General features: G+C 38.3%; 1 protein-coding gene across 1 annotated transcript in view; it reads right to left on the bottom strand.

The window, feature by feature from the left end:
* The window catches only part of LOC149144494 (uncharacterized), a 48,125-nt gene extending 24,544 nt beyond the window's left edge, over nt 1-23,581 (bottom strand). Inside the window, exons 1-3 of the mRNA XM_089449835.1 lie at nt 23,451-23,581; nt 23,231-23,306; nt 7,982-8,135 (exon numbers count right to left, since the gene is read on the bottom strand). Coding sequence (XP_089305961.1) covers nt 7,982-8,135; nt 23,231-23,306; nt 23,451-23,468 — 248 coding nt within the window. The 5' untranslated portion in view covers nt 23,469-23,581. The remainder of the gene's footprint in view (nt 1-7,981; nt 8,136-23,230; nt 23,307-23,450) is intronic.
* Between the last annotated feature and the right edge of the window lie 814 nt (nt 23,582-24,395).

The following is a 24,395-nucleotide window of genomic DNA, read 5'->3' as shown; positions in this document are numbered from 1 at the left end:
TCACTTTGATACTTGCAGAAGATGTGCGATGTGCAAGTTTGCCAAATCCCCTTTTCCCAGCAGTGACAGCAGAGCGACTGGGATACTTGATTTGATTCATTCCGATGCGAGCAATCGGATGTCTCACGTTTCCTTGAGTGGATATGAGTACTATGTTTTATTCATTGATGATCACTCCAGGAGGACCTGGATTTATTTCTTGAAGACCAAGAGTGAGGTCTTCAAGCGGTTTCAGGAGTTTAGAGCTCTTGTGGAGACACAGACAGGTCGGAAGATCAAGTCCCTGAGATCGAACAATGGGGGAGAGTACACCCTTGGAGAGTTTGTTGACTATTGTGCGGAGGCAGGCATTGGGAGGGAGTTCACTATTCCTTACAACCCCCAGCAGAACAGGGTTGCAGAGAGGAAGAACAGATCCATCGGAGGGGCTGCCAAAGCCATGTTACATGATCAGGGGTTGCCATTGTTCTTGTGGGCAGAGGCCTGCAACACAATTGTTTATTTGCAGAACAGGAGTCTGCATCGTGCCTTGGGGCACATGACTCCGGAGGAGGCTTTTTCTGGGAAGAAGCCTGATATTGGTCATCTTCGTATCTTTGGGTGCATTACATACTCCTACATACCCAAGGAGAAGAGGACCAAACTAGAGCCCACCGCAGAGAAGGGTATCTTTGTGGGCTACAGTGAGACCTCAAAGGCCTTTCGGATTTACATTCCTGCACAGAGGAAAGTTGTTATCAGGTGGGATGTGAAGTTCGAGGAGGATAGGGCCTTTAGGAGGTCACGGGAGTTAGAGTATCTGGATCAGCCAGACCCTCAGCAGCAGTTGAGTCAGTCGCAGGGATCCAGTGGGCAGGGATCAGGAGGATTCGGAGGTACATCTATGACGATGTCAGGTCCGTCAGTGAGCAGTGGCTCGCCGAGCTAGAGGGGTGGTGCTGCGGGCAATATGCAGAGCAATCCACAGAGTAGTTCACTAGGGAGTCCACTGATGGGCAGTTCACACGGTACCTCAGCTTCTACAGGTTCAGGTGCAAGCAGGAGGACAGCAGACAGACAGTCAGGAGTTCAGGCTCCTGATGATGATGAGGAGGAGGAATTTCATTCTCCAATGGGAGAAGTATGCTTAGGGAAGAGGAAGCCCAAGTGGCTTCAGGACACCTTGAGAGATGCCACATCTTTTGCTGAGCCTAAGAGGCCGGTTAGAGAGAGTAGACCACCTGAGAGGTTTTGTAGCTATATGGCAATGGCTACCAACATCCTTGACTTTGAGCCTTCTAGCTATGAGGAGGCAGCTAGCCAGCAAGTCTGGAGAGAGGCCATGGAGGAGGAGTATTCTTCTACCATGAAGAATGATGTTTGGGAGGTGGTGTCGAGGCCTCGGAGCAAATCCGTAGTTAACTCCAGATGGCTTTACAAGGTAAAGCATGCTGCAAATGGCAGCAATGAGAAATTCAAAGCGAGGTTTGTGGCTAGAGGGTTCTCCCAGGTAGAGGGAGTTGATTATGAGGAAACCTTCGCTCCCGTGGCTCGATATACTTCGATCCACTCCATTATATCGATAGCAGCAGAGATGGGTTGGAAGATCCACCAGATGGATGTGAAGACTGCATTTCTCAATGGCTTCATACAGGAGGAGGTGTACATTGAGCAGCCATAGGGCTTTGAGGTGCATGGGAAGGAGTCCCATGTGTGCAGACTGAAGAAGGCCCTTTATGGCCTGAAGCAAGCTCCTAGAGCTTGGTACTCCAAGATAGATACATACTTGCAGGGGATGGGTTTCACAAAGAGTGAGGCAGATCCAAACCTTTACAATATTGTGATAGGTGAGGAGCCTCTCATTCTGGTGCTGTATGTGGATGACTTGGTCATTGCAGGTGCAAAGAGACTCATAGAGCACTGCAAGAGAGATCTTACGGTGGAGTTTGAGATGAAGGACATCGGTTTGATGCATTACTTTTTGGGTTTGGAGGAGTGGCAGGAGGGGCATTTCTTCCTGGGGCAAGGGAAGTATATTGTGGACATCCTTGGCAAATTCCACATGGAGGATAGTAAACCCATGTCGACACCGATGATCACCAACTGCAACAAGCTTCATGCTTCGGATTCCGAGTTGGTGGATCCCACATTGTACAGGCAGCTGATTGGTTCCTTGATGTATTTGGTCAACACTAGACCAGATATTTGTTTTGCAATCAACACGATGAGTCAGTTTATGTGTGAGCCTAGGAAGGTTCACTAGGTGGCTGCAAAACACATTTTGTGGTACTTACAGGGAACAGTGGATTATGGTCTGGACTACAGGCAGGGGGGTGGAGTGAGATTGGCAGGTTATATTGATTCTGATTCGGCAGGTTGTGCTTCTAATAGGAAGAGTACTTCAAGGCGCTGTTTTGGGTTGGGTTCGGCAGTAGTGTCATGGTTCAGCCGGAAGCAGCAGTCAGTAGCATTGAGTTCAGCGGAAGCAGAGTATATGGTAGCCAGTCTAGCTAGTTGTGAGGCCATCTGGCTTCGCAAGATGTTGTTTGGCTTATTTGGTCAGCCGTTGAGACCTTCAGTGATTTACTTATAATCAGAGTTGCATTAAACTCACACAGAATCCAGTATTTCATGACAGGACAAAGCATATCGGGATCAAATATCATTTCATCAGAGACTATGTTCAGAAGGGAGCTGCGAATCTTGAGTATATTCCCACTGATGAGCAGGTTGCAGATATTCTTACCTTCCTCGGTAAGAGGGAGTGTTAAAATTTGGTAACGGAGGACAAGTGGTTCCCTAAGGCTTTGATCTTTGGCCTAGGGAAAAGTGTCCAAAAGAATTTAATTTTTCTCCTAAAGTGAAATCTAATTTAAAAGTGACTTAATTGATAAAGTTACTAAAGTCTAATTTTAAAGTGACTTTAATAAAGTCAATGTAAAATTAGAGAGGAAAATTGACTTTGGAAATAAATGACTAAGTGGGTCTTTATTAAAGTGGGGTGAATTAAAAAATAGAAAGTGAGATTTAAATGAGCATTTAATCTCAGCCCTAGATCTCAATCTATTTCAGCCATTGGATTTAGGGATTTCCCAAAAGTCACTTAGGGTTAGATTAAAGGAAGAAAAGGTCATTATTTTTCTTTCATGTCAGATTGAGAGAAGGAGAGCAAGAGACCAAGGGAGATTTTTGCACAATGAAGAGGAGGAGGCAGCAGCTTGGCACACATTCCAAGGCAGCGTTTCAGCAAGTCCATACCGCTGAGTTAACACATAGTGAAAGGCAGATTTTGGGCACGATTTTCTAGAAAGGTCGTACAACTGTTTTGGTTCAGATTCCAAGGAGGTCGTACAGCAAGTTAGCACAGAAATCAAGGAGCAGAAAATCTAAAGTTTGCTGGCACGTTTTTCAAGGGAGGTTGTACAGCAAGTGGTTGTACCTTGGCACGCTTTTCTAGGTAGTCCGTACAGCAGCACTTAAGGTTGAAATTTGGGCACAAAAATCGAGGAGGTCGTACAACATTTATTGATGTTTTGTTTTGCCGTTTGCAAGTTTTTTCCAGTTGGCTGTGAGGCACGGAAAACGAGATAAGTTGTAAAAGTTTGCTTGCTAATTTTTTTGTTGAATATTTCTCTCACTGTAAAAAGCATTTTCCAAAAATAAGGAGCTTTCGAACTGGTTTTCCCCAAAAGTTGTAGGGGGTTTTTCCAGGGTCACCTTAACCAAAAATCACTGTGTTTAAATATGTTGAATGGCTGTTTGTATGTACTGATATTTATTCAACATTCTGTAATATTTCCAGAATTTGAGTTTTCAACAAAATTTATTTTCCAGTTGTTGAATGTATGGATATGGGAAATGGCATTTAACTATTTTGGATAAATAAGGTGAAACTAAAAACCGGGGTAGGAAATGAGAAATTTCTACAATTTATAGGTATTTTTTGAATATTGTTGGGCTGCTTTTTAGGGGATTTAAAGGTCGAAGGGTATCAAAGACATGACACATATTATCAAAAACACCCAAGGCATGTTGACAATATCATTCCGTACTGTACGGAAAATACACTGAATGTCATAGTGCTACCAAATTTGCATACAACAAATGCCAATTCGGCAAAATTTGAACCACACATCCCACTAACCAACAATGCAGTATATACTGGAAGTAGGTACACAGGTTTTAATGACAATTTCAAACATAACATGAATATCATAACTTGGCATCAATATCTTGAACTTTGGAGGGTAGAGTTATCGTATAGTGTTGGAAAATGTAAGTAGGTTCGGTCTTCATAATTGTACTTGAAGTCAAAATGTAATATACTTGTCAAATGAAAAGCAAAAAGAATTTTATATTATTGAAATTGACGAAAAGCATGGGTTCATGCTTGGGTCATGTATAGGTCAAGCCTCCATTGTAGGCTTTAGGTCAAAATCGATATGTTTGGTCAAAGACTCCTCCATCAAGTCTCCTATTGGCTTCAATAAGATCGTTATCAAGTTCGTTACAATTAACTGAACTCAAGTCAGCCTCAACATAAATGAAGACACAACTGTTCGTGTAGTCATGTCAGCTCATTTATTATGGACAAACTACTATATATACCAGCCTAAGGCCTTCGTTCAAATGAGAAGTTCAGACAGGAATTTCAGAGGATATTTTTCGGTGTCACTACAGGAGCTCAGATGATCTCGGTGCTGCCACAGAAGGTCGGATCTCTGAGATTATCGCGGACTACAGTGAATTGTTTTCAGGGCTCTTACACAGTGAGAACATTCGGATTACCTCTGAGATGAAGTTCAGATATCACAGTAAGGGAGTAACACTGTTTCAGTACCACAGCAGTGAGAAGGGTCAACATTAAGGGTATAACTACAGTGGTAATGATTCGGTCTGAGGTTAAGGGTATAACAACAGTGATAAGGGCTTGGTATTACAACAGTGATAAGGGCTCCGTATTACAACAGTGAAGATCTCGGTGCAATCTCTGTCCCAATGTGATTACAGTAATTAGTGAGAAGGATTCGAAGTCTTCACAGTTAGTGTTGATGTCTCGGTACAAACTCAGTGGAAAGTATTCGATGAAAACTCAGTGGCAAGTATTCGATGAAAACTCAGTGACAAGAATTCAGTGACATGGCTGCAAACAGTGAAAGAAGGATGGCTCGATGGAGGTAGTCTCGAGTCTATGTTCTAAGGGCCTTGGTCATCTCATTTGGAATCTACTGAAGGAAGAACTTTGACTGGGTTTTCCCCTCGAGTGGGGTTTTGCCCTGGCAGTGTGACTACATCTTGTGTCCTCTTCTATTTGTTGATTGGCATTAGTCTTGATGATAAGAAAATATAAATTGAAAGAACTAATAATAATAACGAAAACATCACAAGATAATGTCATAATCAGGGAAATCATTTAACTGCCACCTCTATGGATTTCCAACATATAGAATGTCCATAATGGCCAAGACAAAACCCCTGTTCCTTGTGAGGTAAAATTCGGTGCCCATGAATCAATCCCAAAGATTACTAATTTATTATACAGTGCACAGTGTGCATGAACTTTCTGGGGAGTACAATAAGCTAAAATGAGCCAACCTGCATTTGTAGCAAATTTACATTCTGCAAAGAAGCTCTTCAGAGAAACAAGCAATACAAGGGGCACGATTCAATCAATAGGGACATTTTCCTTGTGCAGAGTACATGTCTACCAGAAGGTTGCCTACTTCCTACTTCCACATTGTCTATATTTAACTGCGACGATCAAGGTAGTTCGAAATGAAAACTATTACTAAAGCCACAAAAAAAGTTAATCAAGGAAAATATGAAATCAAAAGTATACACTGGTGTTCAAAAACATTGATGCGATAATGATATTTGGTAATTGCATTTATAGTTGAATTGATAAACAGACTTGCATTTACAGCACTTATAGAGCTGCTGCTTTGGGCCTACAATTTGGAGATTTTACTGAGAAAAGATCAAAAATAACTATGTATGTACTAAAGAATGGACCTCACATTTGAATTGGTCTCTGAAACTACTCTGTGTGCAACTGCTAAAATACAACACGCATTGGACAAATGGGGAGCAAAACAATAAGTTCATGCCAAACAGGATATGACAAAACTCAAGCTGCAGAGTGTAGAAATTTAACCTGCAAAAGCTAAAAAATGAACTTTAAAAATGACTGCAAAATGAGGTTGCATCTGTGAATCTCAACAAGTCTTCACATTTCAACAAATATTGATGCACAAGTCCCTCTGACTGAAACATACTGTTTTGAACCCGTCCTCAGTGTCAACCAGATCAGCAGCCCAATCTGGGCCAGGCCATTATTACCAGATTCTCTCCTTCAGGCCTCAAGCAATTGTAAAGTCACTCTCAGGACCTTTCAACCCTGGACAGTGGACACTCTCCAGATGACATCATCAGACAGTGTACTGGTACCTTCGAAGTTCTCAGTGACAGATGCAGCAGCACATATTTACTTCCTCGTGTCATCTTACATACATAGTAGATCTTCCTTCCACTCTCTTGTTTTCCATCCTTCCTTTTTGATGTCCTACTAATTTCAAGTATTTCTTTTGTTTTCTGCTTTCAGAGTAGCCTCGGCCACTCCAACAAGCTTAGTATCACCGAGTGTACTTACTAGTCCCATCAACCCATCTTTTTGGTCATTCATTGGACAGTATTAGCAACTATCTTGTCCTATCTACTGATATATGGTTTCTTCAAAACCAAGGGGTTAGTTCAACTGGTTGTCGCCAATGTCCATAAGCATTTGACTACTTCCATGCTGGCAAGTGCCCAATTCAAATTCCCTTGGGTTAGGTGCACTAGTGTATGCTGACAGGTTTACCATATGTCATCCACAAATGTGGGGAAGCATACGTTGGGTTTCCCTGCAAGGTTTTCTGTGAAGGAATTTCCTGGGAAAAAAGAACAATATAGTTTCTTCAGAAAATGCTGTTATGTTTCAAGGCACCAAAATTGTGACTTCTTTGGCGGCAGTAAGAGAGAAAAGGAAAAGCATGCTTGGGACTTGAATACTTCAGAGAATTAACACCTTGGTCTTCTATAATCATCTTCCTGATCCAAGGGATGATTATAAATGTTTTTCTTTGAGTTCCATCAAGAATATTACAATCATTTTATAGAAGCTGAAGCATCAAAAGGAAAACAATCTGTAGAATAGATAGATCTTGAGAATATCAATGCATCAAAGAGCCATAACTAGATTTTGAGATTATCTATAAGCTCAATTTTTTCCTTATTCTTATTTTGTCAGGATGCTATATTTAACAAGGCATCCTGAATCAGTATATTTTAAAAACTTATTTTACTTGAAGGATAAAATCCCCATAATTTCCAAAAGATCTAATCAATAAATAAAATATTGGCACACTTGAGGTACTATTATTACATAACAGCCTAGAGAATTTATCACAAAATAGGGTAGCTGAAGGATATATTTCTTAAATCTACCATCTGCCCAAGACATGTTGTCAATGGGGAGGCCTTGGGTCACAGGTTCAAAGCTGGTCATGTGCCTTGACGTGACCAGCCATTATAGTGACTGATGATTGAGCCACCCTCCAACCAGGTATTCCAGGTAAGATGGACAGATACCACAAGGTTTTCCTTTTTTAAAAAAATATTTCTTGAAGCTACCTTAAATGACTAGATAGAATGTCTGAAACCAAATCCTATTGACTCTAGCATTTGCTGTCAGTGACCCACTCTTTGATATTGGTTTGCAAATAAAAAAATTAGAAAAATGTGTATAAAACCTCTATTTTTGAGTGTCAAGCTCTGCTGACCCAATGTGAAAGACAACAATGTCACTTTCCACACTGGAAAATATTCAAAGACTACCAATCAGAAAAAACTGCCAGAAAAATTTAGGTTTTGATTGTCAGACTCCTTTTCATGTATTCTTTCACACACAAAAATGAAATAGCAAGAAATTTTTCATTCAATAAAGGTTTTGAGGTTAACTTACGTAAACCAGCCAATTCCACAGCCAAAGCAAGGAAGTGGTTCATCATACAGTCCACCATAAAGATACGGCTCTACCAAATACTCATCACTGTTACTTCTGATCAACGTATACTTCCCTTGATCTGGCTTCGCAGCTGTTTCTTTATGCACAACTCCTGGATCAATATTCAAACAAGACAATATTTTCAATTTTTCAACTCATCTGTGCACAGTTATCAGTAAAGGCTACTATCGAGAAGCATACAACATATTTTTAACGTCCATATTTTTAACATCGCAACAATATCCAGGAAACTCAGAAAAGTGTGGTGCCATAAATACATGTAACCATTAAGAAGTTACTGGTTAAGAAAAATATGTTGTTGTTGCATACCGTTTTGTTTCAAAAAATTTCAAGCTTTTAAAATGGTAGATTCTCAAAAGAAGAAATAGAATCAATGTGTCATAAGTTCATAACAAATGATATTCTCAACTGTTATCCAGCTCATATGAAAGCTGTTGCTTTGATTGTTATTGTGGATATATCTGTCCCTTGATGTTATCAGAACACTTACTTTAATCACCAACTGAAGTTTTAGATTCAAAGGTAAATGTGCCATGGGGATTTTAAACAGTTTGTCTTACTTCTACATTTATGAAATACAAAAAATATTTCTAGGTAAATGTAAAGTCCTCTCCAAATTGATGAGTGAAAGCTGTTGCTTTGATTGTTATTGCAGATATATCTGTCCCTTGAAGTTATCAGAACACTTATTTTAATCACCAACTCAAGTTTTAGATTCAAAGGTAAATGTGCCATGGGGATTTTAAACAGTTTGTCTCACTTCTACATTTATGAAATACAAAAAATATTTCTAGGTAAATGTAAATTCCTCTCCAAATTGATGAGCTAATAGAGGACGAAATAGGCTATAGTCTTGATAAAGGGGTAAAAACCCAATTTTTCCTATGTTGGGGCAACATTGGGCAAAAGTTGGGTCGGCTGGGGCAAAAAACCCAAAGTTGGGGGTTGCACCCACAGCCCCTCACATTTTGGAGCCCATGGAAAAATATATAAATAGAGAAGAGTTGAAATCAAATGGATCATCATTGTTTTGGATCAAATACATCTGATTTCTGAGCTATAGCTCTGAGGGTTTTAAAACCCCTTTCCTTCCTACTAATACCGGTGGTGAAAGATTCCACCATATTTAGCAAATTTATCTGTGTTTTTTTTCTATTTGTTCTGGCAAACAGGGAGTTATCTATCTAGCGAATAGTGGAATTCTGGTGAAGATCTGAGGGAAATATGTGGCAAATTCATCCAATAGAACAAGACAATTCTAGAGGGAGAACACCAAAATTATTCTGGATTGTGCAGATTTGTCCTGAAACCAAACAGTAGCATATCTCATCCAATAGGCTGAGACTCTCTGAAGCAAGGCAGCCAAATATTATTCCGAGGTAATGTGAACTTATCTGAGGCATAAAGCAACCATTTGTTGAAGCAGATTGAAACCTTCACAGGGTATGCTACAGTGGTGAAACACGAGAAGTTGGGCTAGTGTCGCTAGTTGTGATGATGATGACGAGATATTTCCAAGTGGTGGAACCTCCCTTGCTAAGAGGGAATGTTGATTTGTGTATCTTGGGAGGTACTCCCACACCCTAGGGTACAAGGGTTTGGGAGAAGTTTAACCCAAATGGATTTTGTGGGCAAGTGTACCCAAGCAATGGGTTTTGCACCCAAAGTTGTGGGCGCGAAACCAAGAGGTGTTTTGGATGGTTTGATCATTGAGGGCATGTAGGGCACCCTCGAAGGACTAAGGGGCACCAAAGGAACTAATGTTGGCATTTGAGTGTGATTGTGATCGTGATTTTATACTCAAACCAAATTCTTGTGTGTCGTGGAAAAATCAACACCTTGAAGTATTTTTGAAGCGGATTTAATTACATCCCGAGGCAAACAAAACATACAAACCCTTCTTGTAGTATTTCTGGAGTAGTCACGTCCTGAATTCAGTGACGCAAAGTGTGGTTCTGCTACAGGGATCTATTTTAGAATTCAAATAGATGGATCTATTCCTCAGATAGTAGAATTAGCAAATTAATTCCAGTTCATGTATTGTTAGTAGGGTTTCAAGCAAGTTTTGGATTTGATACAATGTTGCTTGAATATTGGTTGTTGGATCATCAAACTTTTCAATGTGAATTTTGAAGTTATTGCCCACTATTGTTATTGAAATAAATTGCTAATTTTATGAGAAATGCTTGTTGTTGTATGAATGCATTAAGTTTTGTTGGAAAACCCTAGGCAAAATAAGAAGCCCTAGGAAGAAAAATTGCCCTAGGGCACTACAGTAGAAAGGGGTGTCGATTCAGATGTCTAAATTAGATATTTGGCCATCCAGTATATTGTTGAAACTTGAGACACTTTTTTATGCACTAAGAGTGTAGAAAATCCACAAAATTGTGATCTGCTAATATGAGTAATCTGAAATATAATCTGCTCTCTACTGCCTTGTCTCACAACTCGTGCTCACAAGACAATGATCAAATGGTGCCTTCATTCCTCCTTATAAGCACTTCAATTAGGCTATTACTGACAAGTTCTATTTGAGGAAAGTCGAACTGCTGATTGACTAGTTAACAAAGATTGTGTTAACTCGTCCTTCCTATAATTTAGGTGTCTGTCTCAATCAACTTGTCCTTTACCCAAAAATAACTCGCACTGGAAACCAATAAACTCGGCCTTCCACTAATCAACACTAGTCCACTGCTTCTTGCACTCCTAACTTTTAGGAATTTTCCCTAAATTTTAGGAATTTGTCCTACTTTTTAGGAATTAACTCCTAACTCATAAGAACTCGTGCATGCTCAAGGAAAAACTTCTTGTGGTTCCTTTGATTAAGGCACAAATCAAGGAACTATTTCTCACTAACATTTTCAACACACCCTCTTAGCGAGAAAGGTGTTCCTGGGAGAACCTCATCCACCTAGATCTGTCTCCAACACTACCATGTTCTCCGCTACTACATTTGCTCCCTCTAAACTAAAAGACTTCCTTGCTTTCTTCTACGGAACCTGATTTGAAGACTTGTTCTTTCCCACCATGCTCTGTGATTCCCTCACTTCTCTATTCTAAGCACTTCCTGCTTTGCTACTCAAGGTTGCTCCCTCTGACGGCATGCATCTCCAGCTCCACAATCTGTCACTATCAGTGAACACAGCTCCTTTAGGTGACTAATCTTTGGCCCAAATAGTCTTCCCTCCAGCTGCTCCTTTGTCCATCAAGGATGCCAAATCATAGGGTCTTCAACTTGCCCACTACTTGCCTCGTTGTTGCTCCACAAAAGATAAGTCTTAGAGTAATGGAGATTGCCACTCTCACTGTAGAAGTCCATCTCTACACAGTGAACTACAGTTGAATAATAAGCCCTCTTGGCTGCTTCCTTTGTCCCTTCAAGGATCAACCCTAAGCTTCAACAATTTTGCCACTCCAACTAGATTTGATGTCCTTCTCAAATGTTGGACTTAGGGCACCAAAGACACCTTCTAACTGCCCCCCAAACAATACATAATATGTCCACCAAAACTGTCTTAACCCTAGACTCAAACACCTAGCAAAATCATCAACTACATAAGGACATACATACCTGAGAATGTATCCTCCCTTCTACTACTTGAACCTCTTCGACCTGTGCACTTCCTTCTGAATTCTGGTCCTCTAGTTAGGGCACCCTATGGCACTACAGGCATGCTCCTACTTGGCCGAATGTCCCTTCTATCCCTGCGCAATTCCCATCTTAGAGACCATGCCTCCTGTGTTGTTCCTTTATCGGTGTTTCTGCCCCCGACGTAGGTCTGCTCCAAGACAAAACCATGCCCAGATCTGCTCCTAATAGGGCTCTGCCTTCTAAAAAAAACCAAGATACTGCAGCCTCTTCCACGGAAAATTACCACTCTTAGAACATGCACAGAATTGCCATTAAAACTACCAGCAAGTTCCTCTAACTAAGCCTGCTCCAACACAGAAAGAAAACTTGTCTTTCTCCCTTTCGACAAACAGCTATAGAGGTTGTGGCTCTCCTAACTCAAATGTCCTTCTTGAAGATTTGCATTGGTGTTGTTCTTAAATCTGTTCTAAGAGCCTGACTCAATCAACTCGTCCTTTACCCAAAATATCTCGCACTGGAAGCCAATAAACTCGGCCTTCCACTAATTAGCACTAGTCAACTGCTTCTTCCACTCGTAACTTTTAAGAAGCCCTAAATTTTAGGAATTTGTTCTACTTTTTAGGAATTAACTCCTAACTCATAGGAACTCGTGCATGCTCAAGGAAAAACTCATTGTGGTTCCTTTGATTAAGGCACAAATCAAGGAACTCTTTCTCACTAACATTTTCAACAGAGAGTCAGGGGTACATTAAATTCTTGGGCATGATGGCATCCATCAATTAGAGAGGAGTAAAGCCCACCTACTACTAGAGACCAATTCTCCCTCAATTGGAACATGCCTAACAATATTGAAAATAGCATTCAACATATTGTTTACTTTGTTACAGCTATCAGCTACTTTGTTACAGATGTTGGTTAGTAACTATAATACTCATTGACTTAGCCCGAAAACAATCGACTAATCAAGCTTGGCCAAACTTGCCAATACACAGCAAATTTGATTATATATATATGAATAAGAAAAAGTACACATAAGATAAATTTTGGAGCAAAAGGAAAAAAATGTACAACAAAGCGCTAAAGGACAACCTGCAACATATTGTAGAAGTAAAACCAAATTTTGAATTGATCTCATGTGTTGTAATCCTATTTGGGACTTAGATCATCAAGCAATAGTAGTCATAATTAAGGGGGAGTGTTGGAATGTTCGAGATGATAAAATATATATATAAAATTAAAAACTGATTTATCTTGTTTATTTTAGGGCATCTCTCAAACACACTACAAAAGGTTCGAAATGATCGAATCGTTCTGTGTTATAATATATCTATACACATATATATAAGAGAGAGAGAGAGAGCGACTTTTGCATGTTTGGTCTCTATATATGATGTACATACCTATATTGTGCATATTTATGGGTAAATTGATTTTTTTGCAGAAATCCTTAAAAAACTTGTTGCTAGCCGTGATATTTCTATGCAAAGTCAGACAAGCAATAATTTATATTACAATCACACAATTTTAGATATTTTAATCTATTACATTATTAAAAAAAATAAAAGAAACAATTATGCTATGCTATATTTTTAACATATTATTTTAATAACCCACATGTTAAACTTCTTATTTATTTTGAAATTATAATCTTATCTCAAAATTACATATACACTTTCCAGCTGACATTATTTTATATTATTTTTTCAATTAATCTTGAAAAAAAATTAATACTATCTTATAAATAAAGATGCCAAGCATATGTACAAAATCTATACCAAATAATAGGGGCTTCAAACAAAAGTAGAAGTTCAAGAAAGAAACAAAGCCATCTTCAATCTAATACCTTGCTTCTAATGGGATGCTTGCTCAATGTTAAGCTCAAAAGAATATTAAACTTAAACCTAAACAATGGTTTTGTTATCATTGTGGTCAAATGGCATTAGTTTCAAAAGGACAATCCCAGGTGCAAGTCGCAAACAATTTTGGTAGATACAATAGGATAATGTTATTAATGTCGTACAAATGAACAAAAATAGTAGGCCAGCAGGGCTAAGCAGTACAATTAGTGATATTACATTGTGAGAGTGCCCTGGATTACATCTGAAGTATACATCATAGAAAGCAAGATAGATGAACTAGATGTCAATAGAACAGGACGAGGAAGCAGCAAGTGAGAAAGAAAAAGCAATTTATTGCCGCCTCGACCACAAAGAAGGCACCAATGCACTCTCCAATGATGTCATTGGAGAGAATCGAGAGCAGTAGAGTTACCCCTAGACAAGGTACCTAAGCCAAAGAAATAATCCGTTTTACACAATGCAGTCCCTAGATGACATAAGATAATTTTATTAATGTCCAACAAATGACCACAAAAGTAGGTCAATGGGACTGAGGAAGAGCACAATCAATATTAATGCAATGTGGGAGTGAGTGCAAGCGCAGCTTCTAGTGTTCCTAGAAGCACTTCCAACAAAAACTATGTAACTTGTTTCTTTCTACTTGTATTATATGTACGTCAACAAGGATAAATATAACTCTATATTTATGCCTTAATGCAACCCTCAAAGTGTCCACAATACATATCTGTTCACGTTTTTGGAAAATTTTGGAGAAGACACATTTAGATAAGGCATAACCATATATATATATATATTTATATATATATATATATTCCACAGGGGCATATAACCCAGAATCAGGAGTGCACTGCCCATGCTCCCAGGACTAGGGGTTGCTTGGCGAAACATTTCATGGCGTCCCCCTTTTTATGAAATGCAGGGAAACGCACACCAATACATTTCAGTGATGTGAAACACATTTCAAGTGTCACATTTCATAATGCCTTTACAGGAGATTGATTGAACAAGTGCACTCAGTGTGCACTACTTCTACCTAATACTTATTAGGCACCACCTTGTTCTCCAACATGCACCTTGCCCTCTGTACTACAGTGTGATTTCTCCTTTCGGGTACTCATTCTGCTAGGGAGTGTATTGAATCCCATATTTTTCACAAAATTCCACAAATATGTTGTATTTCACACATCTACCAAGCTCTTTCTCAACCACAACCTTAAATTTTTTTTTTAATTCGGTAAAAAATTCAGATTTTTGTTTGAGTAAATATGCCCACATTTTTCTTGAAAGGTCATCTACAATCAACAAAAAGTACCGAGCACCATTGACAAAACAATCCTCGTAGGATCCCATATATCACCGTCCACCAGATCAAGAACAACGTCTACCCTTTAGGCCTTTCCTTCATTGAAATCCAATCAGTGTTGCTTTCCTGCAAGGCAAGCTTCACATGCATCCTCCTGTTCTTGAATCTCTGATAGACCAAACACCATGTTTCTTTTCGTCAGTGAGAGAAAATGGAAATTAAAATGACCATACCTTTTATGCCAAAGGACACTTTATTTCATCCATCGTTGGATATCAAGGCATGTGCTTCGGCAGCTTTATCATCCTACCAGCATGAATACACTCTATTCTTCCACACTAATAACAATATTTACGTTGCTCATTTTTTCTATTACAAAGCATTTGTCACCTTGAACAGTGACACCCAAATGTGGGCTACACTTCGTAATCCATCTGAAAGTAAATTCTTCTCTAAACTAGGAACACAGAGAACATTCATAAATGTCAATGTCTTAACTTTCATTTTAGCTTTTGGACATTGCCCTTTCCTTCAACAAAGTGCTCAACTCCACCAAACACCACAGAGTGAAATTGTGTTTTGTCTTGTACAAAATCAACAAACCAATCTTTTGGCTAGTGAAATGTGTTGAAGCTTAAGAATCAACATCCCAAAATGATTCATCACACCTGACACCATTTGCATCCTTATTTCATACCATGAATGCATATAATGCTTCATTTTATGCTGAGCTAGATTGGGTTGATCTTTCCCAGATTTTTTCCCTTTTCCAAAATAAGGTTCTTGGTTGTGTTGTTCATCCATATAGCATATGCTTCCTCTTTAGGCTGAACGAGATTGGCTTGATCTTTCCCAGATGTTTTCCCTTTTCCAAAATAAGATCATTGGTTGTGTTGTTCATCCCAATGTTATGGGAACCAAACTGGCTCTACCAAACCAACCAGTCCAGTTGGTTCCTGAAGGTTACTAGTCCAAATAATGGTGTTAAACCAAAAATGGCTGATTTCAAACATAATCAGAAACATTTGCCTGAACTGGCCAGATCCGTACTGCATGGGGCTATTAAACCCCCAAAAAGATTAAAATAAAAAGCAATAAAATCCAGTGTTTTCATTGCCATTGGACAATCTAGTGTGGAGTGTGGTTTGACTCACTGATGCGACAGGGAATCAGTGAAAATTGCACTAAACTGCCTTAGAATTTACAAAAAAGCAGGGTGCTGTGCACCACAAGGGGGCTGTCGCCCCCATTGATGCCCACAATAGTCCCCAAAACTCAAAAAGCCCTGGAATATCATCTTTGTTTGTGTATTTTGATTCAAATATGGATTACAGTCAATGCTATTTTGGTTATATGTACCCTTATTGCTATATACATGAAAAATTTTGCATATATGTGTCTAATGGTTTGGATTCACATGGATGTACATGAGTATGTAATTTTTTACTAAAATTTGAATATTTTATGTATTCGAGTTTTGTTTATGGTTTAGTAATAGTTCCGGTTTTGGGGGTCAATTGATTTGGTTCAACCCATGACCATTTTTACACATGCTACTTATATAACCTATCTTTCCACAGTAAATATATTTTATAACTTTTCCAAGTTTGCATGTACCCAAAGTTTTGCTACCATCATTTCCACCCTTCTTCCCACTGTTTCCCTTACTCTTAAATCGTGCTGCAAGTGTCGTCTTTGAGGATATGCTCCCACTACCAAATTGTTTCTTCCAGTTATCTTTTTGAAGCAATTTGTTGCAGACTGCCACAACTGCTGAAACTTGAGGTCGGTTAATTTTGATGTGACGTTCAATTTTCAAAAGGCAATGGGTCACTCTCTGAGGTAACAAGAACAAGAACCTTGCCTAATTTCCTCCCAATGGCTAGTAGTTTATCTTTTATATCTTTGACTTTTCAGATGTTCCTGAAGCGAATCTCCTTCCAACATATTCATGGAACTAACATGTTTTTAAGAATTAAGGCCCTATGTATAATGCCCCAAGATTGCTTTGTCAACAATGGCTTCCAAATCTTCCTGGTTATAAGTCTCTTTTACCTCTTTACCCATCACCATTCCCAACAAACAACTACATTGAAAATTGTGATCATTCATTGTTTACAGGTACTGAAGTTATGTCCAATAAATCTTTGATTTCCTTGTCATTTCTCACATCAGGCTTCTAACGGACAGACCATTTAAAATAAAAAACCCAGGCACCACACTATTGATCAAGAACAAAAAACTGAAAATGTAACACCGTAGCCTCAACAAGGGTTACATCTGTTACAGTACATGTTACTGCAAAAACTCAACACTTATGACCATTATTTAATTTCATCAAAGTCACACTGTTACCGCTGTCAACCCAAACTCACCAATCACAGCCCTACTGTTGTCCCTTCCCGCAAAATTTGCATAGTTCTTTCCGCTAAGCTCAACAAAATTCCAATTTTGAAAAACTTGGTAATTCTAAAAAAATTTCTGAATTGAATTTTGACAACACTGAAAAGTTGTTAAAAAAATCTGACAACAAAAAAACAGATCAGTCCACTGTTGTTTCCAATCTGTTCATACTTGTGTGTTGTTCAAGGTCAAAATCCATGCCACAGGCAAACTACCTTGGGATACATGTTGGACCTGTCATAGAGAACACCAATTTGCATTGCTACAGGATCTCTTGTGCATAAATTTGCACAATTGCAGAGTTTACAGGTACATATGTCTGTCCTGACTCCTTACTCCTGAAACTCTACAGATTGTAGCCTTCCTTCGGCCCAAAAGGTACCCCTCTGAGACTCGCGGCACTAATATGGCCTCTTGGTTGTCTGTATGCTGCTCTTCTACAGCTATAGCAGCTCTTCTGTGGCTCTGCTCCAGCTCTAACATGGCATATTTATTATTTTGTGCCCCTTAATCTCTCTGCAGCTCATCCAATGTCAGAGAAATTGGCCATGTATATGCTTGATTCTGAGGGTTACAGTCTGCTCCCTGACACAGCCAAATTGCTGGTTTGTTTGACATTTGTGGCTTGATTCTGAGGGTTACAGTCTGCTCCCTGACAGAGCCAAATTGCTGGTTTGTTTAACATTTGTGGCTGTGCATTGTACATTACTCTTCATGTGCACACTTGTCAGAATTCATCACCTCAATGGATCACACCTAAAGGAGTTTCTTTCTCATCACCAATGTTTTAAAACTCCGACTCCGACTCGACCCAGCCGGCTCGAGTTCAATGACTCGGTTCATTGTAAAAAATACATTAAATATTTTTTTTTTTAATTTTAAGGATTTTCATTCATGTTTCCAAACACACAGCATCAGAATATAGATAGAAGACAACATATGATGAAGTAGGCTCATGAATATATCCATTATATCAAAATGGCACCCAGTGCACTGTCCAATAGATACATGATGATGATATAGAGATCAAAACAAAAACACATAACCAAGGAGGCTAGACTCTACAACAAAAGTGAACTGTGACCAGTACTACTGGCTACAGTCTACTGCTAGAGGAGCCAAGATCATCTGGATCAACCACTGGTAGCATATCTACATGCTTCATAGTTTGTAACTCATTTTTAATCTTGTACCCTCATCAATCATCTTAGACCATCTCACCAAGATGGATATTAATAGATGTATTCATGAGAAGAACTACAAAAGCAATTTGTATGTGACACAGATCAAAATATAGGATCCCCAACGCGATCCTAACGCCAAAACTTCTGCATCCACATCTACATGCAGTCATGACAGACCCATCTACACTAGAATATTTTGTGGCTATTCTCTAGTTTTGGGAACCCTTGGGGCAACTTCAAGTTTGTTCCCATCAACTTTGTAATATGTATAAAGATAAACTGCCATCTTCCAAGAGAGAATTGCACCTATAAGCATTCTAACTAGGATCACATGTCTGATCAGAATTTCAATTTCATGTGCCCTCTTTATTACATGGTTCTCAGATAGTATCATTGTTTACTTAGAAATTCACATTGTTCCTTGAGGACTTTTATACAATGAAGGCAACAGATGTCTTGCTCCATTCTTACAGGAGATTTCATGTTCTTGGCAAAAAGTTCACAACATTAGATCCTATCAAATTGCCAGCGCCGGACTCATCACTTTCTATCTTCAAGCACCAAACAATTCATGCCACAGGAAGTCGTGTGAACAAGTAAACAACCTACAAAAACAGTCAGCTAATGTGGAATTCATGTGTCCACCAGCTTTTAACACAAATCTCTTCACCAAAAAGCAAGTAAAAAAAAAAAATCACTGTTTTTTTGAGTTTTCGGGCCGCTGTCACCGAGCTGGCCGAGTAGGCCCGGACTCGGCCAAGCCGGCTCGGTAATAACCCGGCTGTCCGAACTGGTTCAATGGCCGAGTCGACCCGGTGAGGGCTTGACTCAGACCCAACTCGACCAAATCAGTTCCGAGCCAGTCGATTCTTAAAACAGTACTCATCACCTATATGTGCACAGTCATAACTTCTCTCGTGCAACAATTTTTATTTGTCTCAAGTCTCCAACTTTAGAAAACTATAAATATTTTACCAATAAATAAATTAGACACTCATCTTCAGTCAGCCTGCCCTTTTCTGCCCAATGTTGGTTTCATTACACTTCAGTCCATAAGTTCCTTCTTTGTTGCTGGCAGTGCCTTGAATCCCTTCACTGTTCCTCCCCGGATACTTGTCTAGTGGGGCTTTGAAACCATGTCAAAAAATACAGGCAACTACATAAGCAAATAATGCAAGCCAAAATAGGGGAGTTAATACCTGAATTAGATATTATTGCAATACATTACATGCTTATCACATTGTTGTATTTATGAGATGGGGGATGTATGCTGACCTTGTTACGTAACTCCTTTTTTTAACTCCGTATTTAACTAGCATAGATCCATCTTAACCCCGGATCTATTAACCACCAAGAGGCATCAAAAAGACACTGAGGTTTTTTAACTCCGTATTTAACCAACATAGATCCATCTTAACCCTCGATCTATTAAGCACCAAGAGGCATCAAAAAGAAACTGAGCTGTATAACTCTCGTTGCTTAAATAATGAAGGGTTAAGATGAACCTACATTGATTTATTAAATTAATTTATTATTATATTGTGTTTTTCTAATTAATGTCTTTTTCCTCATTTCTCTTATGGACCTCCTTTTTTCTTAAATTTTACACATCTCAACAGTACTAGGCCATAAAGTGCACTGAGGGGCTGTAGAGTGCATCTAGCTTCTATCACTCAAATAACTTACCTAACACATTAGTACATTATTTTATTGGTGTGTCATGATAAGAGAAGTAGACTATAATAATGAAATTCCTAATTTCTAAAATGACCATTATATTATTTATCCAACATTAATAAACAGATCTACAATACAGAAGTATCCCATCTCTTTATGACATCCAAAATTTTGAATTGAACCCGAAACAAACAAAGGTATTTCTTGATAAGTGTGGCAATCAAACCATGATCAAACATACAACCAAAACTAAAGTTACGACCATATGCACGTTTTCCTTGGAGTCCAATTTGACAGAGAAAATCAATAAAATGGGGAGTGACCCTTGCATCATCAAATAGAATTAAAGATAAAATCCAAACGCTTGAAAAGAGGCAAGCCAAAAGGACAACAGCATGTTTTGATATTCTAGAAAAACACAATAGACACCCCTTCTAATATACTAGAAGTACAATTGTACATGTGCCAAACTATGACTAAACTATGACAACCACAAATTATGAGTAAACTAACTGTTAACACTAAACCCTAGCTGTTACACTAAACCCAATGGAAAAAATTATGAGTAAACTAACTGTTAACACTAAACCCTAGCTGTTACACTAAACCCAATGGAAAATGGCTGCCATCCGAATACCCAAAAATAAGCTCTATAGAAAAAAAACAAAAATACAACTACAGACAACATATGACCCTTGCAATCTACTAGAACTACAATTGTGCATGTGCTAAACCTGAAGTGTGATGCAGTCACTTCCTATCTCTACTTAGGTAACATCATGATAACCACATACTATGACTAAATTAGTTGTTAACATTACTAAACACAAAAGAAAATAAATGGCATCCAAATAACCAAAAATAAATGCCATAGAAGGAAATAGTAAAATACAACTAAAGACAAGTGACCACTGATTGCAAAAGTTTCACATCGAAACTACAAAGAAAAAACCAAACGTGCCCTGATTGCAAAGTTTCACATCAAAACTACACAGAAAAAACCAAGCATGTCCGATTGCAAAGTATTCAGTGCTGTAACAATCATTAATTAATTAGGCACATTGTCTCTTCCCCTGATCCAACATGCATAAGTTTATAACTGATGCTAAAAAGAAAGAAACTTTTGCCTCCATTCAGTACATAACAACCAAAGTGAACTTTGTTTGTCTAATCCAATCAGTCCAATAATCGACAAAAATGATGGTTCAATTTCAGTGACAACGATGTACAAAGAAACTGAATTGTAATTTCCCTCGTCAAGCAACAAAAAGAAGCATATAAAAGGAAGAGGATACTTCAGTCCAATAATCGACAAAAATGATGGTTCAATTTCAGTGACAACGATGTACAAAGAAACTGAATTGTAATTTCCCTCGTCAAGCAACAAAAAGAAGCATATAAAAGGAAGAGGATACTTCAGGTTTGAATATTTCCAACAAACCATTAAGGTTACCTTTCTCCATACTTTCCATTTAAAATTGATATTTTAGACACCAGATTTTACTCCCTAATAGGCTCCTGCAAAAGTCAAAAAGAAAAGAAGATCAAGCTCAGCAATGAATCCCAATCATGTTATTCTTGAAGACCCTATGGTCTACAAACTCATCTATTTCAAGATGCAAATGCATTGATATGCATACATTTGGAAATTAAACATATCTCCTATAAATTTTTAAAAAATACAATTTCTTCACTGTAATGGTAACACTTGTTGTCACCTAGTTGGTAAACATCACAATGAAAAATAACATGACAAATATCGTTGTTAATTTTCCACAAACTGCAGACCATACAACTAGTGAGTTTCGTGAAGGAATGACATAAATATCAGTTTCAGGAATGCTATAGGTTCCTTCAAAACTTCTAAAATAGGTGAATAATATTTTTTACTGGCTAGGATTAGAGGATGATGAACAGTTTTGTGGCTTTAAAAATTTTCCTCAGTAGGTCCCTCGCGAAATCGAACCCTAGTGGGGGCTGTAGCATCACCCCGCTTTCACCGACCTGGTTGACCTCTCATGGGTTTTACCGCATGATAGAAACAAATCCCTAAGCTAATAGATTATAATAGTAACAATAATAGTAAATATTGGTCCATATAGAAAGAAGAGACGGAAGCGGCTGTGACCACAAGAACAGTAGGAAAAACACATTGCTTCTACATATATCATAATTTGAATTTAGTTATTTTTAGTTAGTAAAGTGTCAAAGGCAAAAAAAATACCCAACACGTGAAAATAAAGCAGCAATTTACTTCGGGGATTAAGCTGTTAACAATTGGGAAAGTAATTGTTCTTTCCTGGGAGAATTTCAAGGTTCAAGTCTCTCGCGTACTGGCGACTTTCGAGAAATCGAACCCTACTGGGGGCTGTAGCATCGCCCTGCTTTCACCGAGCTGGTTGACCTCTCATGGGTTTTGCCGCGTGATAAAAACAAATGTTTAAGCGAATAGATTATAATAGTAATAATAATAATAAATAGTGGTCCATACAGAAAGAAGAGATGGAAGCGATTGTGACCACAAGAACAGTAGGAAAAACACATTGCTTCCGCATTTATCATAATTTGAAACTTAGTTATTTTTAGATAAAGAAGAGATGGAAGCGATTGTGACCACAAGAACAGTAGGAAAAACACATTGCTTCCGCATTTATCATAATTTGAAACTTAGTTATTTTTAGATAGTGAAGTGCAAGGGCAAAAATTCGCCAAACACGTGAAAATAAAGCAGCAATTTACTTCGGGGATTAAGCTGTCCAATTGGTAAAGTAATTGTTATTTCATGGGGAATTGCAAGGTTCGAGTCTCTATATCGCCGTGTTAGTTAGTTGTAGGGCATTAATGCAGCAGACTTTTCCCACAGATCAATCAAACAAAGGCGTTACAGGGAAGAAAACAATTATTTAACCAAAGAGAAATAGCAGAAAAGACAAATATGTGATACGAAAACGGCTAAATAGATAAGAAATGTTCAATGAACCTTAATAAGTCACCAATATCAAAAAAAGAAGATGACTGAAAACGGCTAAATAGAGAAGAAATGTTCAATGAACCTTAATGAGTCACCAATATCAAAAAAAGAAGCTGACTGAAAATAAAGAAGGAATGGCCGAAATTTGAACTAAAAGCAACAGAAAAGAGACAATAGCAGCACTTAACCCGAAATACCTGGTACAAAAATAATTAAGAAGCAAGCCGCCGATAAACAAAGCTCAATTTCTGCACAGAATGTTTTTCCAGCAATCTGCATAAGAAAACGTAGGGAAATAACATTAGCAACTCGAATTCTATTTAAAAGAAAAACAGAACACAGAATTTATCATTTTGACCAGAAGCCCGGTTTCTTTACCGAACGTCTGTAGAAAAAAACAGCAGCAAATAACTTTACCGACTCAAATAGCATCATATATATAACACAGAATTCATCGTTTTCAGAAGAAACCGAAATAAGAATACGGAATTCGTCAGTTTCATCAGAAACCGCACCAGAGAAGAGTTCTTTTAAAGCTATGATAAATGGAAATTGGCCATGGTAGAATTCAACAATTGCACGCAGAAATCATTCGGTTCAGGCCCTGACAATACCTGATATGTGTTTCCCTGCAGATCTGGAGCTGATCTGGATAATCTGTGCACCTGTACCGGAATAATGAAATTAACGCCGAGCGCACAAGGGTTTCACAGGTTGTATAAGTCCCCGTGGGCCGCATGGACCCGACAGCTCTCCCAATTGTGACGCCGACGCCGCCGTCCATGTCATACTTTACACCGTCGGTCGCCGTTAATGGGTTGGCGACTAAGGGACGTCTGGCCCTTTGCCGACACGTCAAATATTTCACAATTCCAATATCACGCTTTTTCAGATAAACTCTCAGATAAGTATTGCATTTTAATATGTCAATATAGTAATGTCATGGTCATCAGCGCCAAACGCCAATTCAATTTAATAATAATATTAATGTTAAATTGTTCTTCGGAAAGGTTTCGTATTAATGTTAATTTGAAACGTTTCATGCGTTAACGCGTTAAGTTGGATTAGAGAGTGATTTTAAATTAAATTATTGCAATAAAATAATTTTAAATAGTAATATTGGTATAGAAATTTGATTATTTATATACGCGAAAAAATCATATTGGTATAGGAATCTAAATATTCATACAAGGATAAAGGCTAGGTTTGATAAAAATATATAAAATTATTAAAGATATTTTAAGGATAAGGGACATTGAATTTTTATATATATTATGTAAGTTACGTGTAAATTTTTCAATTTTAGAGTAATACTTAAAATTATTTTTAATTACTTTTATTTTTATTTTTTTAAATTATTTT

Source organism: Pinus tabuliformis, chromosome X (assembly GCF_031772625.1).
Source record: "Pinus tabuliformis cultivar Carrire ecotype Pingquan chromosome X, CPIR1, whole genome shotgun sequence".
Classification (NCBI taxonomy): Eukaryota; Viridiplantae; Streptophyta; class Pinopsida; order Pinales; family Pinaceae; genus Pinus; species Pinus tabuliformis.
This window is presented reverse-complemented; position numbering and strand designations above follow the sequence as displayed.